Source organism: Aythya marila (assembly GCF_965140915.1).
Source record: "Aythya marila genome assembly, chromosome: 2".
In the NCBI taxonomy this organism is placed as follows: Eukaryota; Metazoa; Chordata; class Aves; order Anseriformes; family Anatidae; genus Aythya; species Aythya marila.
The window spans coordinates 131,879,361-131,900,417 of NC_139043.1; the positions used below are offsets into that span (position 1 = coordinate 131,879,361).

General features: G+C 37.7%; 1 protein-coding gene across 2 annotated transcripts in view; it reads right to left on the reverse strand.

The window, feature by feature from the left end:
• Window positions 1–21,057, reverse strand: part of RUNX1T1 (RUNX1 partner transcriptional co-repressor 1) — a 111,367-nt gene that overhangs the window by 17,341 nt on the left and 72,969 nt on the right. For both annotated transcript variants that reach the window (XM_082754058.1, XM_082754057.1), the window contains 4 exons: window positions 17,898–18,079; window positions 9,982–10,232; window positions 8,614–8,699; window positions 7,744–7,945 (listed from right to left, as the gene is read on the reverse strand). In XM_082754058.1, coding sequence (XP_082610184.1) covers window positions 7,744–7,945; window positions 8,614–8,699; window positions 9,982–10,232; window positions 17,898–18,079 — 721 coding nt within the window. The remainder of the gene's footprint in view (window positions 1–7,743; window positions 7,946–8,613; window positions 8,700–9,981; window positions 10,233–17,897; window positions 18,080–21,057) is intronic.

Genomic DNA, 21,057 nt, shown 5'->3' on the forward strand with positions numbered 1-21,057 from the left:
AGATTCTTTTAATTTTTACTAATTATATTCATTTTTGTATATTAAATTTATTATTAGATTACTTGGTGGAAAAGTATCCTTTCTGATGGTAAAGGCTGAATCATTAGGCTTTGCAGTGTTTTTTATACCACTATGGATATGCGTTCAGTACTGTTTATATAGAGTATGATACAGAAAATTAAAAAATTAAAAGAGGAGGCTTAATACGGCATCTGGCTAACAAAGGGGAAATGACAGGGGCAGTTTCAGCTGTGCAGGCAGCAGGGAATCCCAACCCCTGCCCGCTGCTCCACAGACACAATTTCTAGCACATGAATCTGCAGACACCAACTGGGCAGATTGAATCTTCCCATATGACAGGCAGCTGAGCGGATTTCCCCAGCTCTTCTGTTTATCACTAAAAATGGATTTTTATAGGCAGAATTTCACACCTCTCAAGCACAAAACGATGGGTGTATGTATATAAAGTTTTGTGCAAGAACAGCTAACTATTTACATTGGTTTAATTGACGTGATAGAGGGCTTCAGCCCTGATGTTGAAAATGTGAAAATTCTCAGTATCAGTTGACTTATATGATTCTGGAACTACAAATATTATTATGTACACTTCTCCCATCCTTTGTAGGTTTTAGGACCTATGGGAACAGTTCCAGTTCAGCCAGGGACAGAGGAGGCAGCAGAAAATTCTGCTTGAGAGCTCAGAAAGACTAAAGGCGAAAAATAAAAGGATTCTTATTTGCTTTTCCTGCAATAACTGCAAGACACAGACAGACTCCAAATGTGGCAAAGCAACGGTTTTGTTGCATTCATGTCTTGTATTTTGGGTTTAATTTCTTTTCTGCAATTTAAAGTACTCTCCACTGCAAGGGAATCATAGCCCTGATCTAAGCCCTCTACCATGGTACTCAGTATTAAAAATAAAGAGATGTGGATCTGATTTTTTGGTACACATGACTTTCCAAAAATGGAATTCAATGACATAAATGACCAGATTGCCAGCTAATTGTTAAAATTTCCAAAACATAAACATCAATCAAGCTCTTATTCCAACCACAAATTATTTACATGAGGAATAAGATCCTCTGCAAGAAGAATTAAATCAAGAGCTTGTGAGAGATTTTCCCATAGTTTGGACTGGCACACAAGAAAAGACAAGAAGCACTTACAAAGATAATAAAAAACATATTTTCCAAACAAGAAAAATATTATTAACATGGCTATTGTTTAGTCAGTGGTGATGAGTCCATGAAAACAATCTTCTTTTGGGGGCTAAACTACAGGACATGAACAGAAGATATACATTTTTCATTTTTAAGCTAGGCTGTGCTTCATATGAAGAATCACAGAACTTGATCAGTAAAACTAAAACACAAAAAATCTCAACAGGCTTGGAAGTCTAGCTTCCAAACAAAATTAACACAGTCAAGCAAAGTCCCTGATACAGTGAACAAAAAAGCCAGCTGAAAAAAGCCACAATGAGGATGAATACGTTGTTTTAACTGACTGAGTGCAGTACCCAGAAGTCAAATAAAACCCTGCCTAGAAGGAAACAGAATGATATCAAACAAAATTAGGAATGACCTGGAGCAACAAGGCAGCTCATACAGAAAAGATTTTACGTATCAGACAGAACTTAAAAAATTGTTAATGGTTAAAATGCTCTAAAGTTATTACACAGAATAAACTAAACACAATGGACGATAATGAATTTATTTGAAATTCACAGCAAGGCATGGTTTGAGAGCACTTGTAGATTATCAGTCTGGCTCCTACTTGACCATGTGAAAAAGCCCAAAAAAGGAACATAAAAAGCACATATACATGAGGATAACCAGTACCTGCCTACAAAAAGCTTCAATGAAGTAAAAATAAAAGAGAGTTTTAAATCTAAAATGTTTTTGGAAATTTTTGTTTTAATATAACTTTCAGGAAGAAAGCTGCTGAACTCGCATATAAGTATGAAGAAAAGATAAAAAATTGGTCTCTGTTTAATCCCTCATATTCTAATAATTCTCATATTATTGAATACTAGACAATGACATTATATTATTTTGTAAGATATATAGAAGAATAATAGTATTTTTAGTATATTCTGGATTATTTTTTTTTATTATTTATTTTTATATAAGGAAGAAAACATTTACTCCCAAAAAATCCTAAGGTCACAGTATGGTGCCAGGTTTCATAAAGGCCCTGGTGTATTCATTCCAAGAATGCATTTGAGGATATGAGTCATCAACAGTCAGTTGACTGATCATGCTTCTGAAGTTCAGAAAGTAGAAACCTTTTACATTACCTATTTTTCATGGTTTTAAGATAAAAGAATAAATACTACAAGTAGCGAAATAAAAAATGTGAAGTTTTAAGAGCAGAAATAGACATGAATCTGGAAAGTGAAACCGAGATGAAAAGCTAGAACCAAATAAAGGAGATGAACTCTCACATGGTAAGAACCAAACATAAGAGAACAGAATAAAATTACTTAAAAGGAAAAGACGTGTCCAAAAACCCCAATCCATATTTGGAAAGAAGGAACAGAAGATGGATTGAAAATATAAAGTAATAGAAGTTTTCATCACTGGATAATGACATCGAAGCTTATAGTTACAAAATAGTAAGTAATGGGAATAAACAGGTAATCATTTGAGGATCTTTTAGAATTTATTGTCTCTATGAAAAAACTGGTAGAAACAACATTGCCCTACATGCCATTGTGAACACTAGGGCTCAAGCATACTTAAAGCTGCATGTAGCCAGGCCAAAACCAATAGATTGTTTCATATATGATAAATGTATGCTTTTATACAAATATATATGCTTTACATATGCAAGTTTTACATTATTCTACCCTATAATAAATATAACACTACTGGTAGTACACAGGCAACAATGAAAAAACTCCTCAGAGCAATTGATAAATATTCACTGCCTTGTTTATAAGAGTCACAGAAGTGTACTAATCCAGCTAATGGATGATAGGGATACAAATCTGAAGAAATATAATACTGAATGAGACTACTTTGCTGACTTTGTTGGGGGACATAAGTTTCAAGTATTTCTTTGTATATCATTCCTTCTTTGCCCCCTAATTCGTGTGGCTACTTTATATAACACTCCTTGAACATACATGAAATTGTGTTAAAAATTTAGTTGTGGCCTCATTTAAAAAGAATAAGAAAAGGAAAACCACACAGGTACTGTGTTACTGGACCATCTTGTCCTTCATCCTCACCCAAGATCCAATTTCCACTAACTAGCAGCAATAGATTTTTTCCTTTTCTGTGCCACCTGTGAGTTCTTTTGCAGAGCACAACAGTGACAAGAGGGGTATAAGGAATGGATAAAAGTTACCATTGTCCCAAGGAAGTCAGAACTGAATACTAAGAATACAAATGCATGCTGTTTCTGCAGGTGTAGCCCTACCCAACAGCATCCAATTCACTACGCAACAATCTAGCCCAAACATCCCATGCAGCTAACATATTAAGAGCAATATTTAAAATCATCAGTGACCAGTATTACTGGAGCTTTACATTCTAGAATTACAAGTTATAAATGTTATTGTGATATTCACAGCATTCCTGTTAGCTCATGTTGAGAATATCACGTGTATCACAGCAATGTTGATTATCCGCAAATGGCAAAGGAAAGATTTTATAATCGCAGCACAAACAGAAAAATATCAGCAGGAGTGCCCTGACTAATGCCGAAAGTACTTGGGTAAACAACCTTTGATAAAATATAAACAAACTCTGAAAGGGTTAACATTTAAAAATGTATTAAGAAGTATCTAACCTATGTGTTTTTAACAAATTCATATACTTCTGAGTTCATGTACTTCCTGGGGCAAATCCTGCAGGCATTGGCACTCTCGAGTTGGAGATTTCAAACTCTATTTTGTAAGATTTCCATTCAGATAAATTCAACAGATAGAAAATATCAGCATTGCTGCAAACCTTCTGATGTGTGCCTACACCACTTATCTAGAGCCACAGCTGCACTCAGTAAGGTTATAGATCTTGTTTATAACCCATGATGTTGAAGAACCCTCATCTTTAATTTATCCTACTGTGTGTATTTCAGTATACATTGTCTGATATGTGTAATTATTCACTATTAGGATGAAAGTGTTTCAGTCCTGTTGCAATATGTAGTACTGAAATTCTTCAGCAGAAATGGAGGAGTCAGATGATGTATTATTTACTTCATAGACCATCACAGTTCATCAAGTGAATATATATAAAGTCTGAGTCATTTTTAGACTTTAATAAACATGTATTATTCAGACTAAAATGAATGGGCCTATCTTACCTTCAACGCACTCTCAGAAAATAATGGAATCTTGTAACCTGTTGTAACTGGCTAATGCATGTATTGGATTACATTGCATTAAAACTGATTATCAAATATTTCATTTGATTTCTTAATTAAAAATATCAACAGGAAAGTACTCATCAGATACTGGGAACTGTCAAGCTCAGAATGATTTACAGGGATGTCAAATTAAAAGCAGCACAAAAACTTCTTGCTGAAAAAAAAGAAGGCCAATGATTCAAAATGACCAGAATTTTCTTCATTTTCCTTTCGATCCAACCTACCTATGCTAAATTTCAGCTTAGAAAGTATGTACTTCAGCAACAGCTATTGATGAAGACCATGACATATTGTTTATAGTGAGAACATATCACTTCATTGATGTTATTTTAATCATAAAGAAAAAGAAACAAAGGCATGGATATGGTAGCCATATGGCCCCCGTTTTTTCTCCTCTTACTAGTGGAGATGACAAGATTGATTTAAAGGGTGGATTACCTCATTTAAAAAAAAAATACAAGGAGGGAATCACTGACATTTAGAATCCATTTAGCAAAAAGCAATATTTACATGTTGTGGCACTGTAATTAAAATATTGGAGAAATTTTTCAATCCCTTCTTTTTCACTTCAAAACTAAAACATAAATCCCTAAACAGAAATGTCTCAAAACCCACAGACACTGCTTCAATTTTATTATACTTCTAAATGTTTGGAGTTTTCATTTAGTTAACTAGATTGCTACCAGATTTGAAGAAAGATAATCATTAAATTTCCATAGACTCTAAGGTTAAGTATCTGACGTGTCGGGTAAGTGCCTGACATGTCAGGCATAAAAGCACTTCTTATCGATATTTACGATTAATATGAATACTACATCACTGAAGCGATCCAAGTTACATGTCCACAAGTCTAAGGGAGTAGTTTTTAAAGCCAAATAATTGAAATGTGGCATGTTAAAATTGAAATGAACTGACTCCAATGAGTTAAATTCTATCCATAGCACTACGGAGATGAGCAGTATGTCAGACTACAAAGGCTGTGCCTTATAACTTTTTAAACAAAAAGACTTTGTTGTTTCCAACCAAACAAAATAATAAAATAGGCATCTGATTACGTCTTATCTTCATTTTATCTTTTCCTGGTTTTGTTATGGCTATCTTTCTTGGACTGTAAATCTATAAAGTTTTAGTGAAAGTCTTGAGTTTCAGTTTGTGAAATTACAAAAACACATTTGCCTTTCATTTTTATTTTTTTATTATTATTATTTTTTTAACCGATGAACCATTCTTACAAGCATCATGGCCTGGATCTTTTTACATTATAGCTTTAGTAGAGATGACTGCCACTGTTTTTGATCTAGGGGTTTCCTCACAAGTGTTTTTCCCGAAGCTGCAGATGTGATCGACATTTCAAATGTCATATTTATGAGCCTTTCTTTACATTACATTTAACACTATTCATACAAGCCATTACCTGAACGCTTCTTTCTGAGAAGGGCTTCTCTAGGGACTAGGCTTATTAGTGAAGTTGGGAACAGCATTTCCATAACCCCTCCTTTCACTGACTGAAGCAAATTTATATTGGCTAAGATCACTTGACACACACACACACAAAAAAGTTCATTTGTTATCAAGGGACACTAAATATCAGATTTACCAAGAAGAAGATGGAAAAGGCATTAGATTTGTTCTTCTCTTTCTATATTTGCAATTAAGTAAATTACAGATTTAATAAGTTATTTTAAGGACAAAAACAGTTTTAAATGAAATACAGTTGTGAAATAATACATACATCCAATGGCATATGATGATTTTAAGTAGATAGTGTTTGATGATAGTGGGCAATTATTTTTTTAAAAGATGTGTCTCAGACAAGCAATCATAGTTTGTTGTTCTCTTCAAAATTACAGAGAACAATTAAAAGGCATCATCACCAGGATGTGCTTCTTTATTTCACCTGCCATAAAAGTGAGGGGATGAGGCAGAAGCAGGCCAACATATTAATAAATTACATATTTATTATTTGCACGCAATAAAATCTTTTGTTTATACAGCAGAGTCACCCTAGAGAAATTTTTACTTTACAAGCGTGACTATTAATCTCTGCATGGGATGAACATCCAACTGCTTAGTCTACTTGTAGGTGGGCTTTGCACTTGAACTGAACTCTGCATTGCTCTGTGTAACTGGAACGCAAGCAGTACCCAAACTATCCTGCAGCAGTAGACACAGAGAATTGCGTGTGTTCGGTTGTGGGCATTGCAGATGTTGCTATTTCTTTCTTATATGGAAACCAAGTACAGCCAAGAAACGCCCTTATCTTTACATCTCCCTCCCTTCATTTCCTTAGAAAAGACAACTTCCCATTTAAATCATTTGATCTCACAAGGTTAAAGCCCTTGTTTTCACAATGCTAACAATCAAGAAACACCTATAGATTTCCTTAATCAAGTAGGCAAGGGAGGGAGGGAGGTTGGACGGAGGGTTAGTGCACTTCTCACTGCCCTGCCACCCCTACACACCAGGCTGTTCTCCTGCCCAACCACCTTCAGACATTTCTGAATGGAAAGCAAATTATCAAATCTTACCACCAAACCCTAGCCATTTCACATGTAAATAAGACTATTAGGGCGTGTTATATTGTCCTGGTTTCAGTTAGGACAGAGTTAATTTTCTTCCTAGTAGCTGGTAGAATGCTATGTTTTGGCTTAGGATGAGAAGAGTGCTGATAACACCCCGATGTTTTAATTGTTGCAGAGCAGTGCTTACACCAAGCCAAGGACGTCTCAGCTTCTTGCTCTGTCCTGCCAACGGGCAGGCTGGGGGTGCAGCAAGAGCTGGAAGGGGACAGACCCAGGACAGGTGACCCAAACTAGCCAAAGGGGTATTCCATGCCATCTGACGTCATGCTAAACAATATATAGGGGTGGCTAGACGGGGAAGGGGGCCGGACTGCTCGGGGTTAGGCTGGGCATTGGTCAGTGGGTGGTGAGCAATTGCGTTGTGCATCACTTGTTTGTAGATGTTATTATTAGTAGTACTATTATCATCATTGTTGTTATTAATGTTGTTGTTGTTATTAGTTATTATTTTCCTGTCTTAATAAACTGTCTTTATCTCAACTCACGGGCTTTACTTTCCCGTTTCTCTCCCTCATCCCAGAGAGGGAGGGGGGAGGGTGAGCAAACGGCTGTGTGGTGTTTAGCTGCCGGCCGGGTTAAACCACTACATATATTTAATTCAGATATGGTTATATTAGAGCATAATAGTATATATTACTATATAGTAATATAGTAATAATTCAGTAGGTAGCATAGAGGAATATTTAATCAGTACTAGAGAAGAGTCAGAAGAACGAATACAAGCTTTGTCTAACACTTTGCTTAGCTGAAACAAGACCTGTGAACAATTTTAACAAGCATACTGTACCTAGTGTGACTGGATCTGGATTCACTGGACTCTGCTGTCTGGAATGACTACTGCTGCTGTTACCGCCTTTTTTTAAATCTTCTGCATCACTGTACCGTCGTATCCAGTAATTAAGCTCCTCACGGTCTGCTTCTTGACATCGCCGTAGTACAGTGAGAGATCGCCTAGTTTTTTCCACCATGTCCATTATACAATTTAACAGCTAGTCACAGCAGTGGATGGAGCAGAGAAATGAAAAAGATAATTTTATTCATAAACTGACATTAAAATAAAGAAAACATTCATGTGCTGAGTACATGGGTTTTAAGAATGAAGGTGTCTCTCCCCGTTCTTTCAACTACATCTGAAAAATTCTAGTCTTGAGTTAAGAATAATGATCCCTTCCTGTTTAACTGGTGATCTTAAAGGTGTAGGCTTCCATATCTACACAGATATACATTTCTGGAAAAAAAGGGAGAAGGAGTGGAGGAGAAGACTGAAAGGACTGTATCCTACCACCAGTATTGCATGGCACTACAAAGGCCAGGAGATCTGGTCCAGAACTGATATCTGGAAATGTTGTAAGAGCTAATAAAATCCAATTAACTAGTTCCAAGGCCAAGTGGTCATATGACCCAGATCTAGTGTTTATAGAGCGGAGTCCATTCCCCATTTGGCAGTCTGTAATAATTAGGATACTGCAATATATGTTTGAACAGCAAGGCCTAATAATATGAGCTACCTGACAGGGTACACCAAGACCCCATATTTAATCACCAGTGTTCTCAAAACTTGTACTGGAATTCAGATTTTTTTTAAAAGAAAAGGTTTAACTCCCTGTCTTATAGAACTCCTTTTAGACAATTATACATGAGTGCATTTAGCCCTTACATGGTCAAGGTGTTTCCACTCTTCTGCCCATTCTCTGTCTGTTAGCCTGTGATCAATCATTTCTTCTTGACGTGTGCCATGCAACCCTGCCAAAAAGGAGCAAATCATGTTTACAGTGTTGGGTGTCCTCTAGGGGAAGGGGAAAAAAAAAAAAAAAAAAAAAAAAAATAGAAAGAAGAGCCCATTGGACATATGACTACATACATACCATACATTACCTGGTCTAGTATAAGGATGCCACCATAAAAATAAATGGTTACTTAAAAACTATGCTTTAAGTTCTCTTTAGCAATTTTCCACACACTAGATGCTACTGTTTACTCAGTGTACTTCCTTCAGTTCTGCAAGTTCTGTAGGTTGCAAGATGACCTCTCAAATATGAACATAACTCTTTTTTATTTATACAATAATGTATAATTTTTAATTTGAGCTACCTGAAGTCAGCAAGACAATTATTTGGTAACTCTCTCAAATACTAGCTGTACTTCAGAAAGTTGGAAAAATATTAGTATAAACTTAATGTTATTTCACTAAATGCAGTAATTACTACCATGTCAACAGAACATCATTAAGGGTTCATCCCTTCACAGATGTTTTAAACAACATGTGGTTAAAATGCAGCACATACATCACAGCAGCTGACAACATGATAGAACCAAGTCAGTATTTATTATCAACACTCAGAGGAACTGACACTTGCTTCTTGTTTAGCTTCCTCTATGCAGATGCTGAGTATTTGTAAATGTTCTTCTTTTATTGAAGAATTGTTTAAAAGAAGCAAAAATAGTATGTGCAGATGTAAAGCAAGCCAGGCAAATCCAAGAGCATCAGACATCCCCATAAAGCAATGTGTGCTGCCAGCACAGTCCTGCACAGGGTGTGGTGCTTCTGCTGTATGCATCCTCTGCAGACATCCCCACGACACAATGCACACTTGAGGTGTCACATAGGAAACATTTTTCCAAAGGCTAATAACTTCCCTCTAATTTACAATGAAAGCAAGCTATACTAATTTTGTTACTGCCGCAAATGTGGCATTAGAAGAAAAATAAGATGCTCTACCTATCCTTGCCTGCCAGACACCTGCGTGTCCATGTCATCTATGAAGCTGTGAGAGCAGGGGTTCCTTCTCCTTCTGAGTCTTGCTTTAGAGTGTAGTAAAGGCACAGTTCAGTCCACTTTTACAAATGCAAATCTGCAATAAAATCATCAGGAGCAGCTAGACTGACAGTTATAAAGGTTACCTCTGAAGGGCAGGTATATTTTTACCAGAAAACAAACAAACAAACAATATGTACAAACCACATAATAGTTACATGAGAAAAAGAAACCTCAGAAAAAACAATGCAGAAAATCAACATGCCTTACCCATAGGTCTGTTTCTGTCCCTGAGGTCCCTGTGGTTGGGGTGTCTGTATGAGTCCCTGTAGTGGTGGGCAATGGCCATATCATCCAAACGATAATGTTGAGGTGGAGGTGGGGTGGGATGAGGCAGACCATTGGGCTGATAAGATAAGCCATTATTTGGACTGTACCGCTGGCCTGGGCTAATAGTGCAGGGCCGCTTGCTTGGATGCTCTGAGTGCAAAGGCTCTCTGTCAAAGCCATTTTCTTTGGTTCTGAAAAATAAAGCAAAGGAACTTTAATTCACTTTGTGAGAAGATCTGCCTAGGAACGTGCATGCCCACCTACATGGGAAACTTTAGGATCTAGAGCTTGTTCTTTAGCTCTCCAAATGAGTGGTGCAGAACATGTTGTAACATTGCTTACTTCAAATATGCAATGGACATACACCTTGTCTAACTGTCTCCATAACTTGAGAATAACTAGCAGAGTCATCCTGCAGATGGAACAGCTTGAAGAGTTGAGCTGGAGAGCGAGAAGCATTCACTGGAATCACACGGTGATCAGGTGGGTGTACACAAAATCACAGAGCTGCAGCAATCCGCCAATACATAGAGGCCAAACAATTCCCACTTTCAATAGTGCTAGAGGATATGGTGGTCGGGGGACTTTTTTCAGCTAAATAAATGTGTTTTGTTCCCTCTCTATTAAAAAAAAAAAAAAAAAAGAGGACATCATGAAGTCTTAAGGTAGCATTTTCAGTATGCTGAACCTCAGCTATTCTTAATGCCAGGATGAGTTCCTATCAAGAAGTGGAATACCACATCAACAGCAGCTTCCTAGATCAGTGTTGCACAGAGGCTTAGAGCAAGAATAACTTCAGATAATGCATAATTCCTCAGAGATTTTTTGCACCAACTTGGTTATTTCAGTCAGAGGTGCTGTGCCTGTCATTAATTTTGCAGGAAGATGTGGTTAGACTCAAGTCCACAATAACATTCAAGATTTCCCCACTCCATTACTCTCAGACAAGGTTTTTATGCTTAGGCAACTCTGGAGAGCTACCAGGGAGAATGGCAGTTTTTTGCATTACAGATTCTTGTTAATTCTAATCACAATCTGCTATTTCCAACACCTCTGTCTTGCACCTCTGCCTAAAAAAGTGACAACCTGGAACCCACACTGAAATAATTTTCTATTAAAACAAAGTATAAAGAAAGACTAGAGTTCATTCTAGGGTTCACACCTCATTTTAGAAAAGCTCATTTCACCAAAGTATAGCTGTTTTTATCACTGCAATAAACAAAACTTACAAAATCAGCTTTGAACAGAAAGGCTATGTCAAACTGTTGAGATCGAGTCCCTCCCTCCAAAAACCTTTATTAAATATCTGACATATTCTAGCCTTTCTTAAAAAGAACTTTCTGCTCCATTATTTATGGATGGCATAATATATCTTCCTAGTAATAAAAAGCCTAACTCATTTTTCTGTCATTTTGACAGGAATGTCAATTTGATCTAATTTTCTTGTTTGCCTGCTGTTAAGCAGGAAAAGAAACCCAAATGCCCTTCAGTGAACCCCTCCCCCAAACCAACCAACCTTGAGGGACTATCTCTGGAGAAACACTCGATGTATTAATTGTTGCCTCTCAGTAGGTTCTCCTTTAATCTCAATGAGAGGAAGGGAAAAAACAAATCTTTGCCAATATCCACTGGGAGAGAGGATCAAAGTAAGATCTAGCAATTACCAGCAGGAAATGAAAAGATGGGTTGCACTGTTTTCAGAAGGAATAAGGAGATTTTCCAGGTCCCTCACCACAATCACTAATGCCAGAGAAGCTGCAGGTATACATATTATACCTGAACTTGGCAAAGAGGGAAAAAGCTTTCTCCAATACAGCAGGACAGCTGTTCTAATTTTGGGCAGAGATATAAAAGATATACTTTGTTAAAGCAGAATATATACCTTGTTCCAAAACAAATGCAGGGTGGCTGTGAAAACTCCTCATCAGGAAAAGCTGAGGACCATGATATATTTTTAATGACTCTTGGCATGATGGAACTGCTTGCAATAACTCTCAATAGGTAGTGATGTTTTTGACATCCCTCCAAGACAATTTTTCTATTTAGTTGCTGGTGTGTGTTTTCTTTGCAGAAACTCAAGCTCAATATCCAGGTCTTTCAATTGTAAAAATACTACGCAAGCAAAATACGGACTTTCCTGTATGTACAAGCCAAGCTATCCATTTTTTCTGTTTGTTAGGTTTAGAACGGTCACTAACACAGACAGGGAAAAAAAGCAGAAACTGTGATTTATTAATTGGCCTTTTTTGATAGCCCAGTGTAGAAAAAGCAAATTTAAAAGTGTAGCAAGTAGGAAAACAATCTAAGGAAATCTAATTTTGCTTTTCTGCACTATAGTTAGATGGCAAAACCACATATTTTCATATAAATGTTCATATTTGCACCTTACTGTACAGATACTTCTGTGTGTTTTCTAGGAATGTTCTGTACTTAACTAACTTAAATGAAATGCACAGCATTAGCTTGGACAATATGCCAGCATATTGATAATGTTTTGTTGGGAAAAGTACTGATTTTGTTTATAGTTCCGTGTTACGGAAGAGATAAATATTGTCTTGTTAACCATTAAGAAAAGTCTTTTAAAATTCCTCAATATGGCACATAGTTTACAAGGAGCATAGCTGTAACTGCTGTGACTATCCTTCACATCTTGTTGAGATGTGGAGGAGCTTCTTCAAAAAAAAAATATTTGCTTAACAGAGTTATTTTAGTTGGTCCATGTGCCAAGGTACCTTCTACATGAATTCACTGTCAGCGGTGCCAATGGTACAGCAACTACAACATCACTTTTTAAAGGCACGAAACAATCACAACCACTTTGATTTTCTTCTCACTCAAAATTAGAGATTTTTTTTAGATTTTTTTTTTCCTTAAAATATCCTATACCTACTTTATAGGTAGCTGTCATAAATGTAGAACCATTATATGACATGCTCCTCTGCCATACAATCTTTTCTAGCAACCTCAAAGGATGACTACTCAGCAAAAACTCTTTTGTAGTTAATGTATTTAAAATGTTATTTATAACTAAGCATTCATTCACCAAAATAAAAACTCATATTGGTCCAAGTTCCTTTGCTTTACTAGCATAGAATGTAAACTCCAAAAGTTGTAAACAAAATATAGCGAACACTTTGTTCATGACATGTCATGAACAAATTACTAAAATGTGTTGTCTCCTCAGGTGTCAGTTTTTCTCTCTTGCAGTGACTGATGGTTCCCAGTGTTATTACAGAAACAGATTGATCTTTTTAATGAGCTAGTTTAATAGACTCCAAAATCTCACCGTGGCTGCTCATCCGTGTCAGACCATATGCACCAAGAAAACATTCAGTAAAACACGAAGCTCTGCTGTCAGATTGCTCTATAAAACCCCACATACAGTAGATTTGGATAGGCAGATAAATAACTAGAACTGGAAAACGTGTATGCAAAAAAGGTTATGAAACCATAAGCAGAAAGAATTACTGCATGTAGATGCATTTTCTATAAGAAAAAGAAATCAAGAGGCGCATGTATTTATCTACAACACACTCACTCCACTTCCTTCACCTAATCCCTTAATATATTTTACCTCTATTCAAGTCAACACTATGTAGATATCTGTGCTTGAAAGAAAAATGTAAATATGGACGGATGTGTGTGTATATTTCTAATATACACATGCGTATATCTAATATATATATGCATACAAATCTATATATTATATACATATATTAAATATACTTTATATACAGTGTATATACACACACATCCCATTTCCCATGGGAAGTTAAAAAGATACCACAATTTACTTTAGTGAGAAGCACATCTCCAAACAAAATTGTTCCAAATTCATCTAGCTCCCCTGGAAAGAAAATGCCTTTCAGACTTTTTTTTTCCATATTTTAGCAACAGAGTCGTAGCAATCCCTCCTCTTAAACGATGCCTAGTACCTAATACACTGTATTTTTATTAGTGTATTTGAAATCTACTTAGACATCTAAACAAAAGGTATACATATTTCCAGATGTTTCCTCCTACTTCTGTGTAAACAATTAAAATAATTAATAGCTTAATTAGTATAAAGCCAGACAAGTATTTGGTTTCCATACTCACTCTATGCATGTTCTGACTATGAAGACAGTTTTTTGTGGTTTGTTCACTTACATTACTCAAATTTAAAGGTATGCAAACTCCCATCAAGTAAATTTAAGAATCTTCCCAACAGGATCCTGTTCTTTTCATTAGATATGCAGTACAAATGTTCTTGAGTGCACAAAACAATGCCACTGAACTTGATTTAGCCAAAACTACAGCATGATCTTCATATTTGTTTTGTATAGCTGTAATCATGGACAACAGAGATCCAGACACATTTAACCACTGATGGGGCTATTTGATACTGTAAAAATATATATAAATATATTTTTAAGCTCAAGGAACCATTCCAATAGATGAATTGGGCAGTCCTTCCAGCTCTTTTCGGATGACAGTCAAAGAACCTGAGGGTCAAAAAAAGAAACGTGCATCTCTCTGAAATGCCACTTCCTCAGAATTAAGGAGCCTAATTTAAAGTGAGCATCAACAGAAACTACCGGCTAATCGTTTCAGCAGCTCACACCAAGGAGATGGTGGACATCCAACAGCACAGCATGCAAGTCCCACCATGCAATGCACTCCCACCCATGTGCAACTTCCCAAAGCTTACTCTCTGTATTTCTCCCACAGCATGCCCTAAAAGCTGCACTACTACATGGAGAGGAACTGGAGACCCCCTGAGCTGGAAGGAGTCTGAGAGAGACCTCAGATGTAAAGGCAAAGGCATGTCCTCAAGGACAGAGTTTCAAAAGCACATTTTTAACATAGAGAACAAAATCCATAAAACAGACTTAAATACCCCTAGGTCTAGGACTGAGTTGTAATTAAAATACTTTAAAATTCAATATTCTCCTGATCTGCTGATCCCCTTGTGGTCTACTCCTCAAGCCCTTTCTGCTCTAATGGAGCCTTTTCACTGAAAACTTCCCTGACCAGTCTTCACCATCCATCTCTCCCACACACAACATAGGTGAGACAGCACTTACTACAAAACAACTGAAACTCAGCACTGCCAAACTGGGACTCAAAGGGGGTGAGTATTATTACTGAATGCTAATGAAGAAAAACAAAGGAAAGGCTTTATTGCTTATTTTCACTTTATGGTCATATGGGAGAAGCAAGTAGTACTGCTGTTAACAGCAAACAAGTAAGGTAAGGCTATCAGGAAGGCACGTCCCTCCTCTCCTCAGTACTCTCTGCCAAGCCTCATGGGCTTAGGAGATAATTCAACGTGTCTATCTATTTGTAGGCAAAACACCATGTCTGCTACTGACACTGGACTACATCATGCTGATATTTAAGTTATTCACAAGATTCACTAGATTTTAAGAGTCCTTTATTCCCTGCAGTGCACAGATGTTTGGTACACTACTCTGCAAAGACTGAGGATATGCAGCAGAACTGCCCCAGGGAGCTAAATTTCTGCTTTGGAAATGTTATCTCTTTGCTTGAAGTAAGAGACTACATGGAAAATGTCTAAAAACTAATCCTCTTTTTTAGATTCAGCTAGGAAGTTTGTGTAACACCAATGGCTGCTTCAGGTCAGCTTAGCCATCAGGAAAAACTGGTGAAAAAAGAGAAGGGTTTCTCTGCTGGTATCTTTATATTCTTGCTGGCTCATAGGGATTTCCCTGAAACAACATCTAAAGCATATCAATTTCAAATACTTTGACATTTTCTTTTATTTAATGGCTAAGTTACTTTAAATCTTACTGTTCACGTATGGCTATGAATTCCTTTAAGTTTTACTACGCACACATTTTCAAGACTTAGCCTTGATATCATGACTATCTCCATTTTACCTATATGCTTTGTGTTATGATGGCCTGTCTCCACCCAAAAACTTCATGACATACTGGGTCTGGCTGGAATGTTAACTTTCCCTGCAGCAGCCCATACAGTGCTGTACTCTGCACTTGTAGCTAGAACAGCAGTGTTATCACACCAGTGTTGTGTCTACTGCTGAGCAGCACTGGCACAGCATCAGGCCTCTCTCTAACCCTACTAGGGGGTGGGCAAAAAGTGAGAAGAGAAACATCACTAGGGCAGCTGACCTAAACCAACCAAAGGGATATTCCATACCATATGATGTCACACTCAGCAATAAAAGGTGGAAACAGGAAGAAGAGGGGAGGGGTGGGCTCTCATTGTGAAAACGTCGGTCCTCCTCCCGAACACCGGCTACGTGCTTCAAGGCCCTGCTTCAAGGACGTGGTCAATCATCGCTCATTTGTGGGAAGTAGAGAGTAATTTCTTTCCTCTGCACTTCCACATAGTCTTCATTTATTTTATTTGTTTGTTTTCTTCCCTTCTTTTTATTTTACCTTTCCCCCTCCCCATTCCCCTTTCCCTTTTTATTTCCCTTTCGTTAAATTGTTTAGTTCATAATAATCTTTATTATTATTATTATTATTTCCTTTAATTAAATTATCCTTATCTCAACCCGTGAGTTGTTCTTTGCTTTACTTCTCCCCCTCCTCATCTAAATAGAGGGGGAGTGAGAGAGCGGTTGTGGGGTTTAGCTGCCTAGCACGGTAAAAACACCACATGTATATAAAACTGCAATCCTTCTCGACCATGCAAATTTTCACCTTACTCATTTAAAGGATAACTGGGACATCTGCAATGCCTTGTACATGCAGGTAGTGGTATTTGGCAGAACAGCATTATAAAAGTTTTTCACACTATAGAATCTGTGGCAAACAAAACTAAGAGTAAATTCAATGTTTGGGCCTCCAAAATGTAAGATTTATATGCTAACTGACTTTCTAACACTATCAGAGGAAGACAGTTGAAAATAAACAACCACAATATTCATTTTCTTGTAATACTAAACAGAGAACTTTTACTTGAATAAGGAAAAAAAAAGAAAAAAGAAAAAAGAAAAAAGAAAAAGAATTGTTCCATATCCCTGAAGCTACTGTACACACAAGCACTCACTCACTGTTTCTGCACAGACTCTTTCTCAGCTCAACAATACAACAGATTTCAGTGAACATTTCTCCTGTTTGGAACAAATGTTAAACATATCCTTATGCTGTGCATAAAACATGGTATAGCAGAAGGAATCAAATCCCTGACTACACTCTGGAACATGCCTTAAACTTCCCAATATGAGTGCCTAGCCACCTCCCCCATATTTAATATTTATCCAACAAAACCTTAAATACAAAGGAGTTATGTATAGAATTATTTACTTTACGCTTCACAGTTATATTACGAACCAAAATGGTTAGTGTGGAACTGTCTGGTCAATATTATTGCAATGTAAATATGGCGATGTTGTGTTCTCAAGTGATTTTGCTGCATGAGTCAGTTTGTGCATATAAATACATACGTACACCAGTACACGAAGGTAGTTTGGCTACTGCACAGATGTCATGAAGAAAAGACCTATACCAAGGACATAGACTCCCAGAGTGTCCGAGGCTGGCAGAACCCTCTGGAGGCCACCTGGTGCCACCTGTGCCCAAGCAGGGACACCCAGAGCAGGGTGCCCAGAACCACATCCAGGCGGCTTCTGAAGGGCTCCAGGGAGGAGACACCACAGCCTCTGGGCAGCCTGTGCCAGGGCTTCTTCACCCACACAGCATGGAAGTGCTCCTGGTGCTCAGGGGGAGCCTTCTGAGACACAGTTTGTGACCAGTGCCTCCTGTCCTGGCACTGCACATGCCAGCCCAACTCCCCCCAGGTGCCCACCCCTTGCTGGCAAGGCTCAGCATGCTGGATCCGCCAGACGCTTCTACCCGGAGTGCAAAAGGCGCAGCCATTCTCACCTGTCTGGAGTTCGCCTCTTCCCGTTTTCGTTCACATCGAGAAGCAGCTCTGAGGAGTCAACAGGTGAGGTGGTGCTGGCATCCAGAAGCAGCTGTTCGTGCTGGGCGAGGTACTGGGCTGGGTTCTGCTTGGCTAGCCTTGCACAGTGCAGCAGCTCCCGCTGCAGCAGGGGCAGATTGGCCTGCAAGAGTGTTGCACACATTACAGGGGTGGCCGGGTGGCTCACATGCAGTTTCAACAAGGATAAAGCAGAAAAATTAGAAATCAGTGGGAAACACGCTGTGGGATGAACCTGTTACATGAGTCCTGCATGAGGTTTGCTGTGGTTATCTGCCTGACAGCAGACAGCCTTGCTACAGGGTCAGTTGTGGCTGTGCCAAGTGTGCATGAAAGAATGGGAGCTAACTTACAAAAATGGAAAACGAAATTGCAAATATGCAAGAAAACTAGGTCTGAGTTCCACATATTTGAAAGAGGAAAAAACACTGCTCTGGCTCATTTCATCTCCTTCCTTACTATCTACTTCCTTACCATCTACATCCTTACTATCCAAAACCTGAGCTCCTACGGAGCAGCACTTTGTTTTCCGCTAGCAAACCTTCTTCACTATTAATTCCCATTCAGACTCCAGTTAGTACTTAGAAATCTTTAGAAACCATAGGATCTGTGGCTCTGTAAGCTGTCTCTGTCACCATCCTTTAAAAACCAAGGGGAGAATAGAATTGCCCTCAGCTTTTCCATCAGCTTGCAGTCACACATTCAGATAAAGACTACAATACAATCTCATGTTCCAGAGCTCCTGGTAATCACCTGGAGGGCCACATCCCTCCTCCTTACCAGACACAGCCTGAAGTATTTTTAGCTTTTTTCTAGGGACCCCACTGGGAGCTGGGTCGCAGGCTGGAGAGTACCAGTTCTCAAAGAGTATTGAAAAAGCTTATTGATCACTGGGTGGCACATTTTTCTGTACAGGGGTCATATGTTGCTGTATTATTCACCAAATTTGGGACTGATGTAGAACTGTCCTTTCCCTTGGAGGAGACAATTACACATCCTGGGAAACTTATTCTCTCTTTGCAGCACAATCATACATTGATACTAAGACAACCCAATTATTTTTTACCCACTTATGTGTGCCACAAAGTGATGTGCCCTGACATCCTTTCTTCCTTGCCAAGTGCACAATGACCACTGCCTAGGGAATTTCAGGTATGAGACTACATTTCATGACCTTTAATAACTGGATGTAAGACAACGAACTCTAATGATCCCCTTTGCTTTTAAAGGAGCTCCTGCAGGGGAAAAAAAAAATCTCTCTCTCTCTCTTTTTTTTTTTTTTTTTAATAGAAAAATAGTTCTTAAGCCAAAGAGTTCTGAAACTAACACTATGGGAATCAAGCATAAAAAGGAAATGTTCTAGAAAGTTTTGAGCCAAGGGGCCTGGGAGATTACTATGCTACTACTGTAAAAAAGGTAAATGCTCCAGGCACCTGTTGCTATACCGTAAGAGAAGATCCCCTGTGCAATAAAAATACCAGAATAGGGTTAGTGTATAGGGTTAGTATGTATAAGGCTTTCAACAGAAAACAAACAAATAAACAAAAAAATTAGTTGTTCATGTTAGGATGGGAAGAAGGACCTCATGGGAACGTGAGGTCTTGTCAGACCTCCATAGAACACAAATATTTTGTAAAATTACGAAAAAAATATCTTCCTACTGTTATTATCATTCATTTGGTTTTGTCCAGGGCTGCCACATAGTGGGGAAACATACTGAATGCTTTGGTGAGCATGGCTTTTCACTTATTTTTATTTGCTTATTTGTCTGTTTTTCCCTAAAAGCTCACAGAGAATCAAAGTCACAACATCTAACTATCTGCACTGCCTCATGTGGCAGAAAATGTTTGCATAATTTTACATAGATTTACAAAATAATAATAATAATAATAAATAAAATAAAAAATCTGGAGAAAATAATAGGATCAAACCCAGGATTTCCATAGCAGTACATTCTTGGAAAATGAGAACACTTCATCATCACAGGATTTCTGTGAGGTAGAAATGCTTTGAAGTTTCCACTTGAAAGATGAAAAATCAAGGAAAACAACACATTTGCGTTCCTTATCCACTACCACAAACCAAAGAGACATACTTCATGCATGGATACTCCTGGAGTCAACCAAATTTTGAACTGGCTAGCAAAAACCTTGATCTATGTTAATTCATTTCCTCATCCGAATGCAATGTTCATTCTTACTCTTTGACCATAAACATGCAGATTTGTAATTAAACTTATCTCTATTCTAAGTGCACTGAACATATTTTATGTGCCCAGAACATATACTTCTGAAAAGTTACTATAAAAAATCTATGAATTATGTTCCTCATAATCTAGAAGAGGACTTCTGGGTTTACAATGGCATGAAGCAGCTTTTAGATGAAGATTTAAACTGAAATTAAACTGAAGAAAAGCAGTATGTGAAAGAGATTTAGCTCAACACAACTATTTCCAGTCTTCTAAAGACGTAAATACAAAAAAAAAAAAAAAAAGTTTGCCAAGTCTTACAGTAAAACTAATTAGTTTATCAGAAAGCAAAATACATAAATAATATCAATTGTAATGTTTATTTTAAACCAAACCTAACCAAACCAAAAAGAACTAGTTTTTAGGGGTCTGGAAGCATTAACATTGTCCATACTGTGACCAAGAAGAGACGTAACTCCAAAGGTAACTCAAGCATACTTATATACAGGCTCTTAAACCCATATGGCCTTGGACATAAAGGATTATGCAGGGGTTCAGGTTGACAGCAGAGGCAGTTCTCTCAATATGCAGTAGCACATTTTTTCAAATGTTGCTGCTGGTCCCTGCAGATTAGGACACCTTTACATGTCATAGATACAAACCAGTTCTGAACCAGAAGCCAGATAAATATGTTAGAATAACACTGGCTGCAAAGAAAATATAAAAAATATATATTACTAGTTTACTGTCCCCCACAGTTTTGCACTTCAGTGTCTGGAATATGATCCTACTCTGTTTTGGATCAGACCTTCTAGCCTTCGAGATTTAGGTTGTGTCTTAGCATCTTATGTCAGTTTTATAATTACAGATTAGAAGAGGTAAACTTTTTTTTTTACCCAGCTGTCAGATTCGCT